The following is a 12041-nucleotide window of genomic DNA, read 5'->3' on the forward strand; positions in this document are numbered from 1 at the left end:
TTTTCTAAAATTATTCCAACCGTCTTCCACATTGTCAAATTTTAAACTCTCAAGTTTAGTATTCAACCGTTCCTGGAAAGTTTCAAACTCTCATCCTGGACTCTCCCAACATCATAACTTCCCGGGAGGTAGCTACCCTTCCGAAATTTAAACTTTAAATTAACCCTATATACTACTAGATACTAGCTCGTGGGACGTGTGGACATACCGGTGGACCCTGTTGAGTGTAAATTTGAGGGTCCTTCTTCCTCCTCCGCTTGTATTTATGGAACCGGGCAAGGGTAGCCCAGTTTCTATTATGGGCCCCCAGGCACAAGGTCCCCCTTGGTCTGTGCCTCCTATGGAGGTACCCTACATATCTGTAGGACGTTCCCCTAACGCAACTTGAAGACACGTTGATGGACCTGGGGGAGGCCCCTAAAGACTCGTAAAGCTTTTTTATGCATTCCAACAATCACTACAAATCTTAAAGAAAAAGTTTGCACACAAAATAATCCGCATATAGTACTCACCAATAATTTTAAAATCATAAATTTCCTAAATTCCGGTATAAGACAAAACCCCAGTTACTCGCCAAAGAGGGGTCAATCAAACACTGCGACTGTGGCAAACACCACGTTAGTAGAACTCACCAGAACTCAGATAAACGCCTTTAACAGCATAAAGATGATATCACCAAAGCTCTAAATTCGAATATTACTAATGCCTCCCCCGACTCCGCTCCAAGTAGCCACGTTTGTGGAAATCACAGTCACATAGCACTCCCCGAAGAATCCGCCCTTATCAGCAGTAACCTGGGTACGAAGCAGGTATCTCGAGAAGCACTGAAACCAGACCCAAGATCAATTACAACACTCCCCCAAATAGGGACTTGGAGGAGTACTTACCAAACGTTCCACACACAAATTTAATTAAAAATTTATTTCTAGGTTTAGAAAAATCTAGGCAAAAATACGCATTCTGTGCATAAGATAAGACATGTGATACGACTCAAATTATTTTGAAGGAGGCTATACATGTCTGCGACAATTTTACTCACGAGATTGGGTTACTTAACACAAACAAAAGGTGTTCTAGGGATTTATAAGTGTGTCACATTTGTATATATTGTCGATGATTCATTGGTGTATCCAGGATTTTTGTTCAGGGGGAGGGGGTTACAATAAAAGTGTAAAAACACATCAAAAATTTGTTTAAAGAACTTTGCAAAAAAGTATTAACCCGTTAATCCCTGGAGACAGCCCTGAGATGAATGGAATTGAAAATTGTCACCCTGAAGGAAGTGACTTTTCTGTGAAAACTTCTAATGTGTAAGATCTGAAATTCTAAAAAAGGGAAATTTTCATGTTTCAATTTTTAAGGTTCAAATAGTGTTCTTGAGGGTTCAAATATTGAACGTTAAGGGAATCTCCGAACTTTACAAATAAGCATATGAATTTTATTCTCCGTTTTACATTCAACAAGTTTCCGGTGTTAATAAAAGAACTGTCTCCCCATCAGCACTCGTTTTATCTAGTATCAAACGTAAAAAAGGTAGAAAACTTAGGCGTAATATAGGCTTTGAACCTTTGGCTCCCCCCTCGTCCTGTAGTGTCAATTCATGGAAGTCTAGGGAGAGTGTATTTTTCAGAATTTAAAGGAAGGACAATTTTTTTCCAATGGAATAAACAAAAGCATTTTTTAGTGAAAATACCAAACCAAAAACATTTTTCCAAATCTAGAAGGGCACCCCCCCCCCAATTGATGCCTTTACTCCCTTAACAGAGCAATCTTCCCCGAAGTCCTTCTTAAAAGCTGGTATATAGCGCTGCAATACTGGGCATTAATTAATGAAGTCCTGGATGTCTCAATGTCGAATCGAAACTGGCTAAAATTGAAATGTTCGTTCTCAATTTTACCAAAATTGTTGTGTCGTGACGCTCACTTGAAAAGAGCACTTCATATTTTTGCAGACAGAGGGCTGAAACTTCCTTTTAAGGGGGATGTCATCTTTTTATAATGGTTGCAATTGATTGAATTATTTTGTTCAAGACTGCACTTCCTGTTGGCGAAGCTTCTCTTTTCATGTAATTATAAAAACAGTCTAATATCCTTAATTTTGCTGAATTAATCTAAACTTAGTACGTTTTGTACAGGTTTAATCAGTGTTAACATTGGATGCTTTTAACGGGCTTGTTGTTTCCATATCTCTTTCTTTAGAGTTTCGCTTCTTGTTGACATTGACTGCTCTTTACCTACTGTTGATTAGCGTGAGCAGCTTTATGACGAAGCTTTAATTTTTCAGAAAAGGAAAACACTTAACTTGTCACGCAACCATTTCACAAATTATTGCGGAAGTTTCACTTTTACAATGAAGTTAAACTTCTCGGACCACCTGTTACAAGAAAAAGATAGAGAGGAAAAAATCGTCAGCATTTAATGGCAACAGTTTCAAGCAAGAAATACAACCCGACGATTAAATAGAAAATTGTTATTGAAGACTCGAATTCATCAATCAGCAAAACACCAAACCCCTCTTTAAGTATATAGAGGAATTTCTACGGAGATTATTAGTTCACAGAATTAGGCTATTATGCTCACTAATCTTTTCTCTTTGTGAAATTGTTTTATCGTTTAAGGTTACTCAGTATGCCTGAGTCTTTTGCTTGTTCGCACTAAAAAAAAGGATATTCACATTTACTTCATGCCATCGAGACATCTATAGTCACCAACATTTTCTTTGTTGCTGAAAAAAATGCATTTTTTTCGGAAATCTGTTGGTACAAAAATTGCTGAAAACCAAATATAGGCTGCTAGTCGAGTGAAGTGATGTTTGTAGTTGTTTAGTGTCAACAAATTTCACGGAAGTTAGAAGTTGAAAAATCAGTTGCCTTGACAGGCACCTAATGGCGTGACTGTCTGTTACAATGTACTAATGCACAAAGTAGCTATGTTTTCAATTTATTTTATCCACATAATTTTGGTATGGAAATAATGGTTCTCTCCAAAGTTCCCTCTAAACAACTAAGTTTATACAACTCTCCTACATATAACTGAAGTATTGCAACTCCTTAATTAAAAGTTTATATACCATTATTAAATTCCCATTGTGTATTATGTCGTAAATCCACCTTGCAATTTGATCGTAAATTAAAAGAGGCTGCCAACACCTTAGTAAGAACAACTGAAGAATCTCATATAGGCTTCTCAGAAGGACATCCATTGGACGAATTATAGGTATGGGAGTTAAAAAGACTGACTGATAATACAACCATTCAATTCCTTCAAAATCTGACACACCACAATTAACCTCCCTCTATTTCTTGGTAGGGGTGCTAATCATCTTGGAAGATCTACGAACGATGGCTGGTATCTACCACTAAAAAGAGCGACAATTTTTTCAACTGAAAGTAAGGAGCAACATTAAAATGAACAGAAATTATTCCGTATGTTAAGGGGGCTGCCCCGTCCTCGACCCCTCACTTGTTGCGCCAAAGTTATTTTTAGCGCTTTAAAATAGCTTGTTGTTCTAACTCAAGGACTATTGTTCTTCAGCAGTTGTCCTCAAAGAATTAGGACAACAGATCAAACTTTAGTGTAAAGAGTGTGAGGTTGAGGAGGGGGTCAGCTTTTCCTCAGAATTAAATATGGGACTATAATAAAAATTCGGACAAATTAGGATTTTTAATCGAAATTCTCGATGAGCAGTGGTTTTGATAAACAAGCTCTTATTAATATTTTTACTACAGAGTTTCGGGGGATGTAGAGGGCTATTATCGCTCGTGTGAATGGAAATTCTGCATGACTGTTGATCTCTTAAGTGGCTGAACCCACCGCAATCTCCACGGTAGGGTTCTCTGATGTTTAAATACATTGCCTACATATTTTTTTGGTACTTTTAAATCGATTAGCTGTCTCAGAATTTTCAATCTATAGCAACATCGTCTTTTTTAGAGCAGAATTATAGTTTTACGCCGAAAAAAAAAACGGCAAAAAATTCAACTTTCTTGAAGAGCAGTCTTTTTGTTAACTCAAAAAGGGCACTAAAAATATTAATTTCCGTTCGAATGAACACTGTCCCGATCTTTGAGACGGTCACGCCTGGGTTATCATCTCGAACGTTCTTGCACCCAAACGAACGGTCACGGAATAAGGAAATATTGCACCCTGAAAACCTCTAAAAAAATCATTCATTTTATCTAACATTTTCATATAGGCCACTCAAATCGGCAGCATAACCTGAGCCTAGGATATTTTTATCTTCCCACTTGATTCCATGCTCGACTGGGGCATGACCATGGATCGGACTGCTGGCTTTGACAAGAAAGCCTTTTGTGGAAACATTGAAAAACTTCCAAATGAATCATTGAAAAGCCAAGTCTATTTCCATTATCAGCATTTATTTTTACGCTGAAAGGGCTATTAAATTGAATTATTGCTTTTCCATGTCTAAAAAAAGGTTTCTGAGTTCCAGTTTTTTATTTGAAAAGCTTCTGCGGTGCAAAATTCTGTATATTTTAACGATATATTTTGGATTAACTAAATAATTCGTACAAGCAAGAAGAGGCTATTGGATTCGAGGACCTTGCCAAAATATTTTAGTGCCTCCTTTTTTGAGTATCTTCGTATGTTTTTCATTCTCTTTCTTATGACTACGGCACATCTTCTCTGATCCTGGCAAGTTAAATGAGCTATATAATTCAATTGCTTCCGAAGTATTGACCTTATCCTCCCCCCTCTAAGGTTAAGGCCCCTAATACAAATCACTACCTTCTCCAATTATAATCATTAAGTTGTTTCTAAATATTGTTAACAAAACACCGAGGAAACGATTCCAAATTGGGGAAGAAAAACCAACTTTTTAAAGTGGAAATAATGGAAAATGCCCAGCAAGGAGCCGAAACTAAAAGTAAAATGTACTCCCTGAAAATTGTTTCGGACATAGTAAGATGTGCTGAACACACAGAAAATCTTTAAATCCGCATTCAGACCATGAAACTTGAATGTCCTGGCTTTTCTTAGTACGTAATCATTCAATCTGGAATTGATACTAAATACCTTTTTTTTATCATCAGAAATTTTCATCAGAAATTTATAAAGGTTAAATTGCCCGCTTAGATTTTCAAAACATTTTTGTATCTTTATTTGGAAAAAAAAATCCTTATCCCCCCCCCGCAAACATTTTTGTGATTTTTTTGTTATATTGTAATGTCCTAAACAAAACTCAGTTCAATCTTTTAGTGAGGATAGTTCATAAATGCATATAATATGATATGTTAGACAGGGTTTACTTCTTTTATAAAGGTGAAACAGTTAGAAAAAAAATTGGAAGGAAATAGCTTATTTTCAATTAAAGGTCCCTATACCCAAGTATGGAATCTCTAATGTTCAGCTTGCGCGAACCGTCCAACGTATGGATATACTTGTACTATAAACAGAAACCTAAACTACAAGTTTCTTTTGTTTTAATAGCATAACTTGATGGTGGGACCTTAGACCTTAGTTCCCCCAGGGCTAGGTGTGGCGCAAAGGGCATCAACGAAGCATCGCCAGACATCCCAGAGTGGAGCAGTAGCTGTGATGTCCTCCCACTGTGGTTGTAACGACAGCTCAGCACTCCACAGGTCTCGGTCGTACTCTCATCGGAGGGTGAGCTTCGGTCGCCCTCTTTTTCGCCCACCATAGGGATGCCACTTGTAGACAGCATTTAGAAGACGGTCTCCTGACACTCAGAGGACATGACCAAGATAGGTCCATCTTCTCTGCTTTATGAGATCAGTGACTGGCGGTTGACCTGTTTGTCTGCGGACCACGAGGTTCATAACACTGTCCTGCCACGAAATATTAAGGATTCTTCTGAGGCAGACATTTTCAAATGCTAGGATACGTTTTTCCAGCTGGACATTCAGCTTTCAGCATTCACTTGCATAAAGGATAATGTATATGACGTTGCTATTCAACAGACGGAAAATGGAAAATCCATTCTGATATCGATTCCATGTCAATCTTCTAAATCTATTCCCATTGATCGTCCCATCACTAGTGTAACCATGATTAAGGGCTATGATTATTATATGCTAATTTTCGGTAGACACAGTTTCAAAACCTGAATATAACAGCTCTATAAACTTATCTTAAATGCTGAAAATAGTTCATGACTTTCTTCGTGGCTCTCTATACATTTTGATAATACTGGAGAAGAACATTATAAAAAATAATTTATTGAAGAAATAATTAACATAGCCAAACTATAAAAATAAATAAGTTAGTTGCTCGTTGCATATTCGGGGACATCTTCACTGGCGGCTGGTGCATAGGCTGGCTCAGGCTCTGAATAACCTCCGGCCTGGTATGATGGAGCCGGGTAAGCAGGGGCAGAATAAGATGGTGCGTGATAAGCTGGTTCATGGTGATGTCCATGATTGTATTCCCAGTAATGCTCACCGTAGCCTCCATGTGCGTCAGCCCACTTTGCCTGAAAGTAAACAAATTGAAGTCGATAAAAACGAGCCTCATTATGGCTTCAAGGAAATTTTTTGATGAGTTTTTAATTTGATTAGTGCTGTATTTATTCAAATTTTATTTGCCTCGGTATAGCCTAATTTCTAATACAAATTATTAACCGTTTCATGGAAATAATAGTCTGTTTCACTGATATCAGCTAAATATTAATTTAAAGCCGTAATCTGGCATTTAGAAAAAGATAGAATAAACCCAAGCCCTTGTGTAAAGCAGGATAACAAGGTTACTTTTTTATTTTATCAAATTGTGAGAACGATTTATCCCCCCCACTTTTTAAAAGTAGTGAACCGTGAAATGTTACCTTATGAGTAAATGAAGAGAAATAAATTTTCAAATAACAGTCTATGTATCATGGAAAATGAGCCTTTAATAAACAAAGAAAAGAACTGTATCCAACCGCTCTAAGCCTGCACGTATGATCTAATCGGGAAAAACATCAGAGGTGTCATTTCTTAGGGGAGGAATGGCCCTCTGATATAAAAATCAAAACTTATGAAAGAAAATAGATAAAACCCGATTTTCGTCTGTATCTTCCTCTACTGGAATAATTATTTGCCCCCCACCCTCCCTATGAAAAATTGAGATGATGTCATCGAAAATATGTCAACGAAGTTCCCGCGAGTATCTTTTTTTAAGAAAGAAAGGGTTTATTCGTCAACAAAAAACATAACAAAACCTGAAGCAAAGCTTGTTTAGGTAAATAATCATCCCACTAGGCCTATACATAAATTAGCTAAACACCAAAAACAAAACAAGAAACTACAAAAAAAAAAATCAAATAAAAACCATTTGGTACCTCCTATCATCAAACCAAAAGAATGAAACAGTTTGATTAACTTAATAAATAAAGAAACCAGGGAACTCGTCACCCATCCTTCTCATAAACCCTAATACAATGGTCTTTCAGCAAACTTCGGAACTTACTCTGGTATGTTTCATGTACAATATTATGTGGCAAAGTATTCCAGGCACTAGGACAAACATGGCGCACATATTAAATTAAAGATGTAAAAGTTCAATAAAAATTAGTTTTTTAAAAGTAATCATCATGTCTATTTAATTTCTGATAAATCGAAGCCCCTTTTCAATTAAATGCTATGTATAAATTGCAAATGGTTTTTCGATTTGTGGAGAACGGGGGGAGGCTCGTCGAAAATTATTTTATCCAATAGAATAACTTTTATGTCTAATAATTTTTTTTTAAATGTAGTTCAGTTCCATCAGGAAAGGATAGTCAATCTTAACTCTTGTCATCATCAAAATGACCAAGTAAAATATATATTTCTTACCCTGGTACGGAATCTCCAATCTTTAGCTTGCTCGAACCGAGAAGTATAATGGCTTGGATTTCCACGGTTATATCCGAATTCGTACTCATGCTCACCTGGGACATTCACATACTGAAAATATCCCTCTGGGGTTTTACCGTTATAACTAGGCTTGTAGTTTCGCCCGTAATCGTCATCAGCGGAACAAAATCCAGCAACTGCGCAAATTGCAAATACCTGAAATGGGGATAAACAGCTGAAATATACTTATTCTTGGCATGTGTTACCTCAGTTTTTAAATACCCCATATCCTTTTTCATCTAGAATCTGCGACCACCTGTTTTAGAAAGGTTACTTTCCAAAACTGTAAACTCTTCACTTTTTAACACATACTCTTTCATTGGAGTGATTTAAATTTACGTTTTCATAAACCTAAACACACATATACATACATACATATATTCGTATATATATATATATATATATATATATATATATATATATATATATATATATATATATATATATATATATATATATATATATATATATATATATATATATATATATATATATATATATATATATATATATATACGTTTTAGATCTCATATTTCCTTTTAAACACAGAACTATCAAAGATACCAAGTTAGTTTGTTGATTTGAAAAATAAAATATCGGAGCTACATAGTATGCCTTAGTTTTTTCTATAGTTAATTAGTCATTCTATGGTTAATGAATGTGGTTGCAAAAGTTGCATAATTAAAACTTTTTTAGTACGACTTAATGTGAAATTTTACTAAATACCAAGATTTTCCTTGGGTTAATTTGAACCAATCAGAACTTTCATAAAATTTTCTGATTGGCTAAAAAATTTATGAAAAAATCTGATTGGCTCAAATTACGCTAGCTAATTTCCGAAATTAGTAAAATGTACTTGTGTATATGCCTTTAATTACAAGCAATATACGAACTTTGCTTACGGGACTGGGCAAATAAGTTATATGTTACCAACCTTCTAGAATTATAACTTACATTTAAAAGAAGGCCAAAAAATCTAACGAAGAAAAAAAGTATGGATTAGTCGTAAATGCTAAAGTGGTAGATAAAGAAAAAGAAAAAACTGAATTAAAGACAATTTTTCCCGTTGCAAATGCTGAATGGCAATGCCTTACGCGGCTGTCGAATTAATGTGTCTTACTTTCACAGTCAGGATAAATCGCAGAAATTTTTTTTTTAGCAAACAATTCAACAAACGTGAAAAAAAAAATACTTAGCGATCCGCAACAACAAAAAAAAGTCACTTCATTTTATCATAAAAGAAAGTAAATGAACTCACTGCTATGAATGCCTTCATGGTTGATACTGTTCACAATGAAGAGGAAGGAACCAATTTATATAAAAGCAGATTTCACCACGACATACTGCTTCGGAATATATGCTCTGAGGCTTTTTTTTGTAATTCATCAGTCAGCTGTCGCTTTTGGCGCGGCACGACTAGATATCTTCTTTTTACTCTAATTAATTGGTGTCTAAGCGAATGTAAAAGGACCCACAAATTCGCTCAACAGTTGTTCACTTTCTTAGTAACTGGTAAAGGTCAGTATTCATTTCAAGTTCATTGACAATTTAAGAAGTAAAACGTCAACTGCTTGCTAAGTTACGACTAAGTATATCAGCAGCCAGGAGACTTGAACCAAGGTATTGCATTGTTATCAATTTATGTAGTGCTTTTCTTTCTTTCATTTTGATCTTTATGAGAGTTGAAGAAACGAATTTTCTGAATCTTTTTGGGGCGCCGTGGAGACTGTTGTAAAAATACCTTGACTTTTGGAATAAAGAAAAAGGAAGGAAACATTGAGAGGAAACTTTTTTTTCATTAAAACGTTTAAAAGCCAACTTCTTAAGCTATACTTTATTCAATAGAATCCTGTTTATATTGAAGTACCTATTTCAACGATCCACCAGCACATTAATGTCCTCTTAAAAATATTTCCCACCTCTTTTGCTGGCAAATAACCAGTTTGTGCAAGGTTGGCGTGGAGAAGTGAGGGCCGACCTCAGCTGCGTATGTGCTGAGTGTGACAATATTTAGACACAATAAAGGTTTCTTTATTGTGTACTTTTTATTGTGTACGTTTTATTGTGTTTATTGTGTTACCTCGCCCTAACCACACGGCAAAACAAAGCAATTTAAGGAACTGGTGTACCGCTTTAATTTAGTGCTGCGCGCCTAAAGCTTTAGACACACACGGACCACTAAATACGTCATGTTCTATTTGGTGGACCACTTATATGGATTTGGAAAAGAAAGGTGCTGTAAATATATCCATACATGATAGTCAGAAAAGTTTCAATATAATTAATAGTGTATCTACTATTAACTGTGCATCGATCTCAAGCCGAGAGTGGTACCAAGCTTTAAGTACTTTCACAAAGGAAGTATTTTTTTCACTTGATCGAGAGGAATTAAATTCTAATTTGAGACTATTATCTCAAGAAAAACCAATGAGGCTTTTTGTTTCCTTTATGCTTAATTTATCCTCTTCGATGTTAGATACAATTGGATCTATTATCCTTGTATTTTCAGGTCTGGGATCTACTTCCCTTAGATAATAGAAATCAAAATATTACGCCAGTGACTGTAACTGTAAGTGCCGTTGAATAGTCATGGATACCCCTTGACGGATGAGATCCCTTCTCTTCCATATATTCATCAATATTTACAAAAATTTGTAAATGTTTACTTACCAACCGCGTTTACCACAGTGATTTTCTTTCAAAAACCGTTTATCTTTGCTCGTAATGCAAACACGTCCTTAAGTCGTCCTTATGTTTAGCTATTTTAGCACAGAATAAAGTGGGTAGCCAACTTGGTTACCCACTCATCATCGGACAAGAGTTCTTGAAATTTCTTTGCTGCTGCTTTATTTTGCAGCTGAAAAAAAAAATCTAATTTCTTAACGCAAGGCAAAGAGTCAGCCAGTATTTTGTCCCTTGATAGCCATCTTACCTCAACATGAAGAAGAAGGTGAGTGTACTGGGAACCCCTTTCTTCCCAGAGCATTTTGAAAATCCGAGAATTCAGAGCTTTTTGCCAAATTTCATTCACAAGTTTTATCGAGCTGGATAATACTTCGTTTACATCTGTTTTTTTTTTCTTTTTACCACAAACTACTCACGTTGTATAATGCAATGGGGAGACAAAATGGCTGGATGACTAACATTTTTACATTTACAACAACTCCTGAGCAATGTTTAGTCATATTTGTAGCACCGTCTGTACAAATGCCAATACATTTTTTTTTCACTAAATTTCGTCCTTCAGGAAATAACTATCAAGTTCTTTAAAAATCTGGAAGCTAGTTACTCTGCCCTGAATGTTTTAGATCCCATATTTCCTTTTAAACACCGACCTATCAAAGATACCAAGTTAGTTTGGTATTAAAAAAAAAAATATCGGAGCTACATTGTATGCCTTAGTTTTATCATTCTACTAGCTGTTGGGGTGGCGCTTCGTGCCACCCCAACACCTAGTTGGTGGGGGCGCTTCGTGCCCCCAAGTCCCCCCGCGCGCGTAAGTCGTTTTTTTAGCTTTTTTAGTTTTTTTTTTCTTTTTCATTTTAGTTTTTTTGTAGTTTTTACCTTTTTTAGTTTATTTTTATTTTTTTAGTTTTCTTTTTCTCCTTTATTTTTCAGTTTTTTTCTTTTTTTAGTTTTTTTTCTTTTTCAGTTTTTAGTTTTTTTTTTAGTTTTTTTTATTAGTTTTTAGTTTTTTTTCTTTTTACCTTTTTTTTAGTTTTTTTCTTTTTTAGTTTTTTTGTAGTTTTTACCTTTTTTAGTTTTTTTTCTTCTTTTGTATTAATACTAAAGCCAAGGTTCGAACCTGGAACCTCTCGGACCTAGAACCTGGAACATGACGCTTTACCAACTCAGCTACTTCGGCTTGAATACATTTACCTTTTTTAGTTTTTTTTTATTATTATTTTTTTAGTTTTCTTTTTCTCCTTTATTTTTCAGTTTTTTTCCTTTTTTTAGTTTTTAGTTTTTTTTTTTAGTTTTTTTATTAGTTTTTAGTTTTTTTCTTTTTGTTTTTGTAGTTTTTACCTTTTTTTATTTTTTTTAGTTTTTTTCTTTTTTAGTTTTTACCTTTTTTTTAGTTTTTTTCTAGTTTTTACCTTTCTTAGTTTTTTTCTTCTTTTGTTTTAATGCTAAAGCCAAAGTTCGAGCCTGGAACCTCTCGGACCTAGAACCTGGAACATAACGCTTTAC

At 35.2% G+C, this 12041-nt stretch overlaps 1 protein-coding gene across 1 annotated transcript; it reads right to left on the reverse strand.

The window, feature by feature from the left end:
- Positions 1-6184: 6184 nt before the first annotated feature.
- On the reverse strand, positions 6185-9244 carry LOC136039587 (uncharacterized). The gene is made up of 3 exons (XM_065723447.1): positions 9109-9244; positions 7791-8006; positions 6185-6454 (listed from the first exon to the last, which is right to left on the reverse strand). Exons 1-3 carry the CDS (start codon positions 9124-9126, stop codon positions 6245-6247), a joined length of 444 nt encoding a protein of 147 aa, XP_065579519.1. The 5' UTR covers positions 9127-9244; the 3' UTR covers positions 6185-6244.
- Positions 9245-12041: the final 2797 nt, after the last annotated feature.

This window comes from Artemia franciscana, chromosome 2, assembly GCF_032884065.1.
Source record: "Artemia franciscana chromosome 2, ASM3288406v1, whole genome shotgun sequence".
Taxonomy (NCBI): domain Eukaryota; kingdom Metazoa; phylum Arthropoda; class Branchiopoda; order Anostraca; family Artemiidae; genus Artemia; species Artemia franciscana.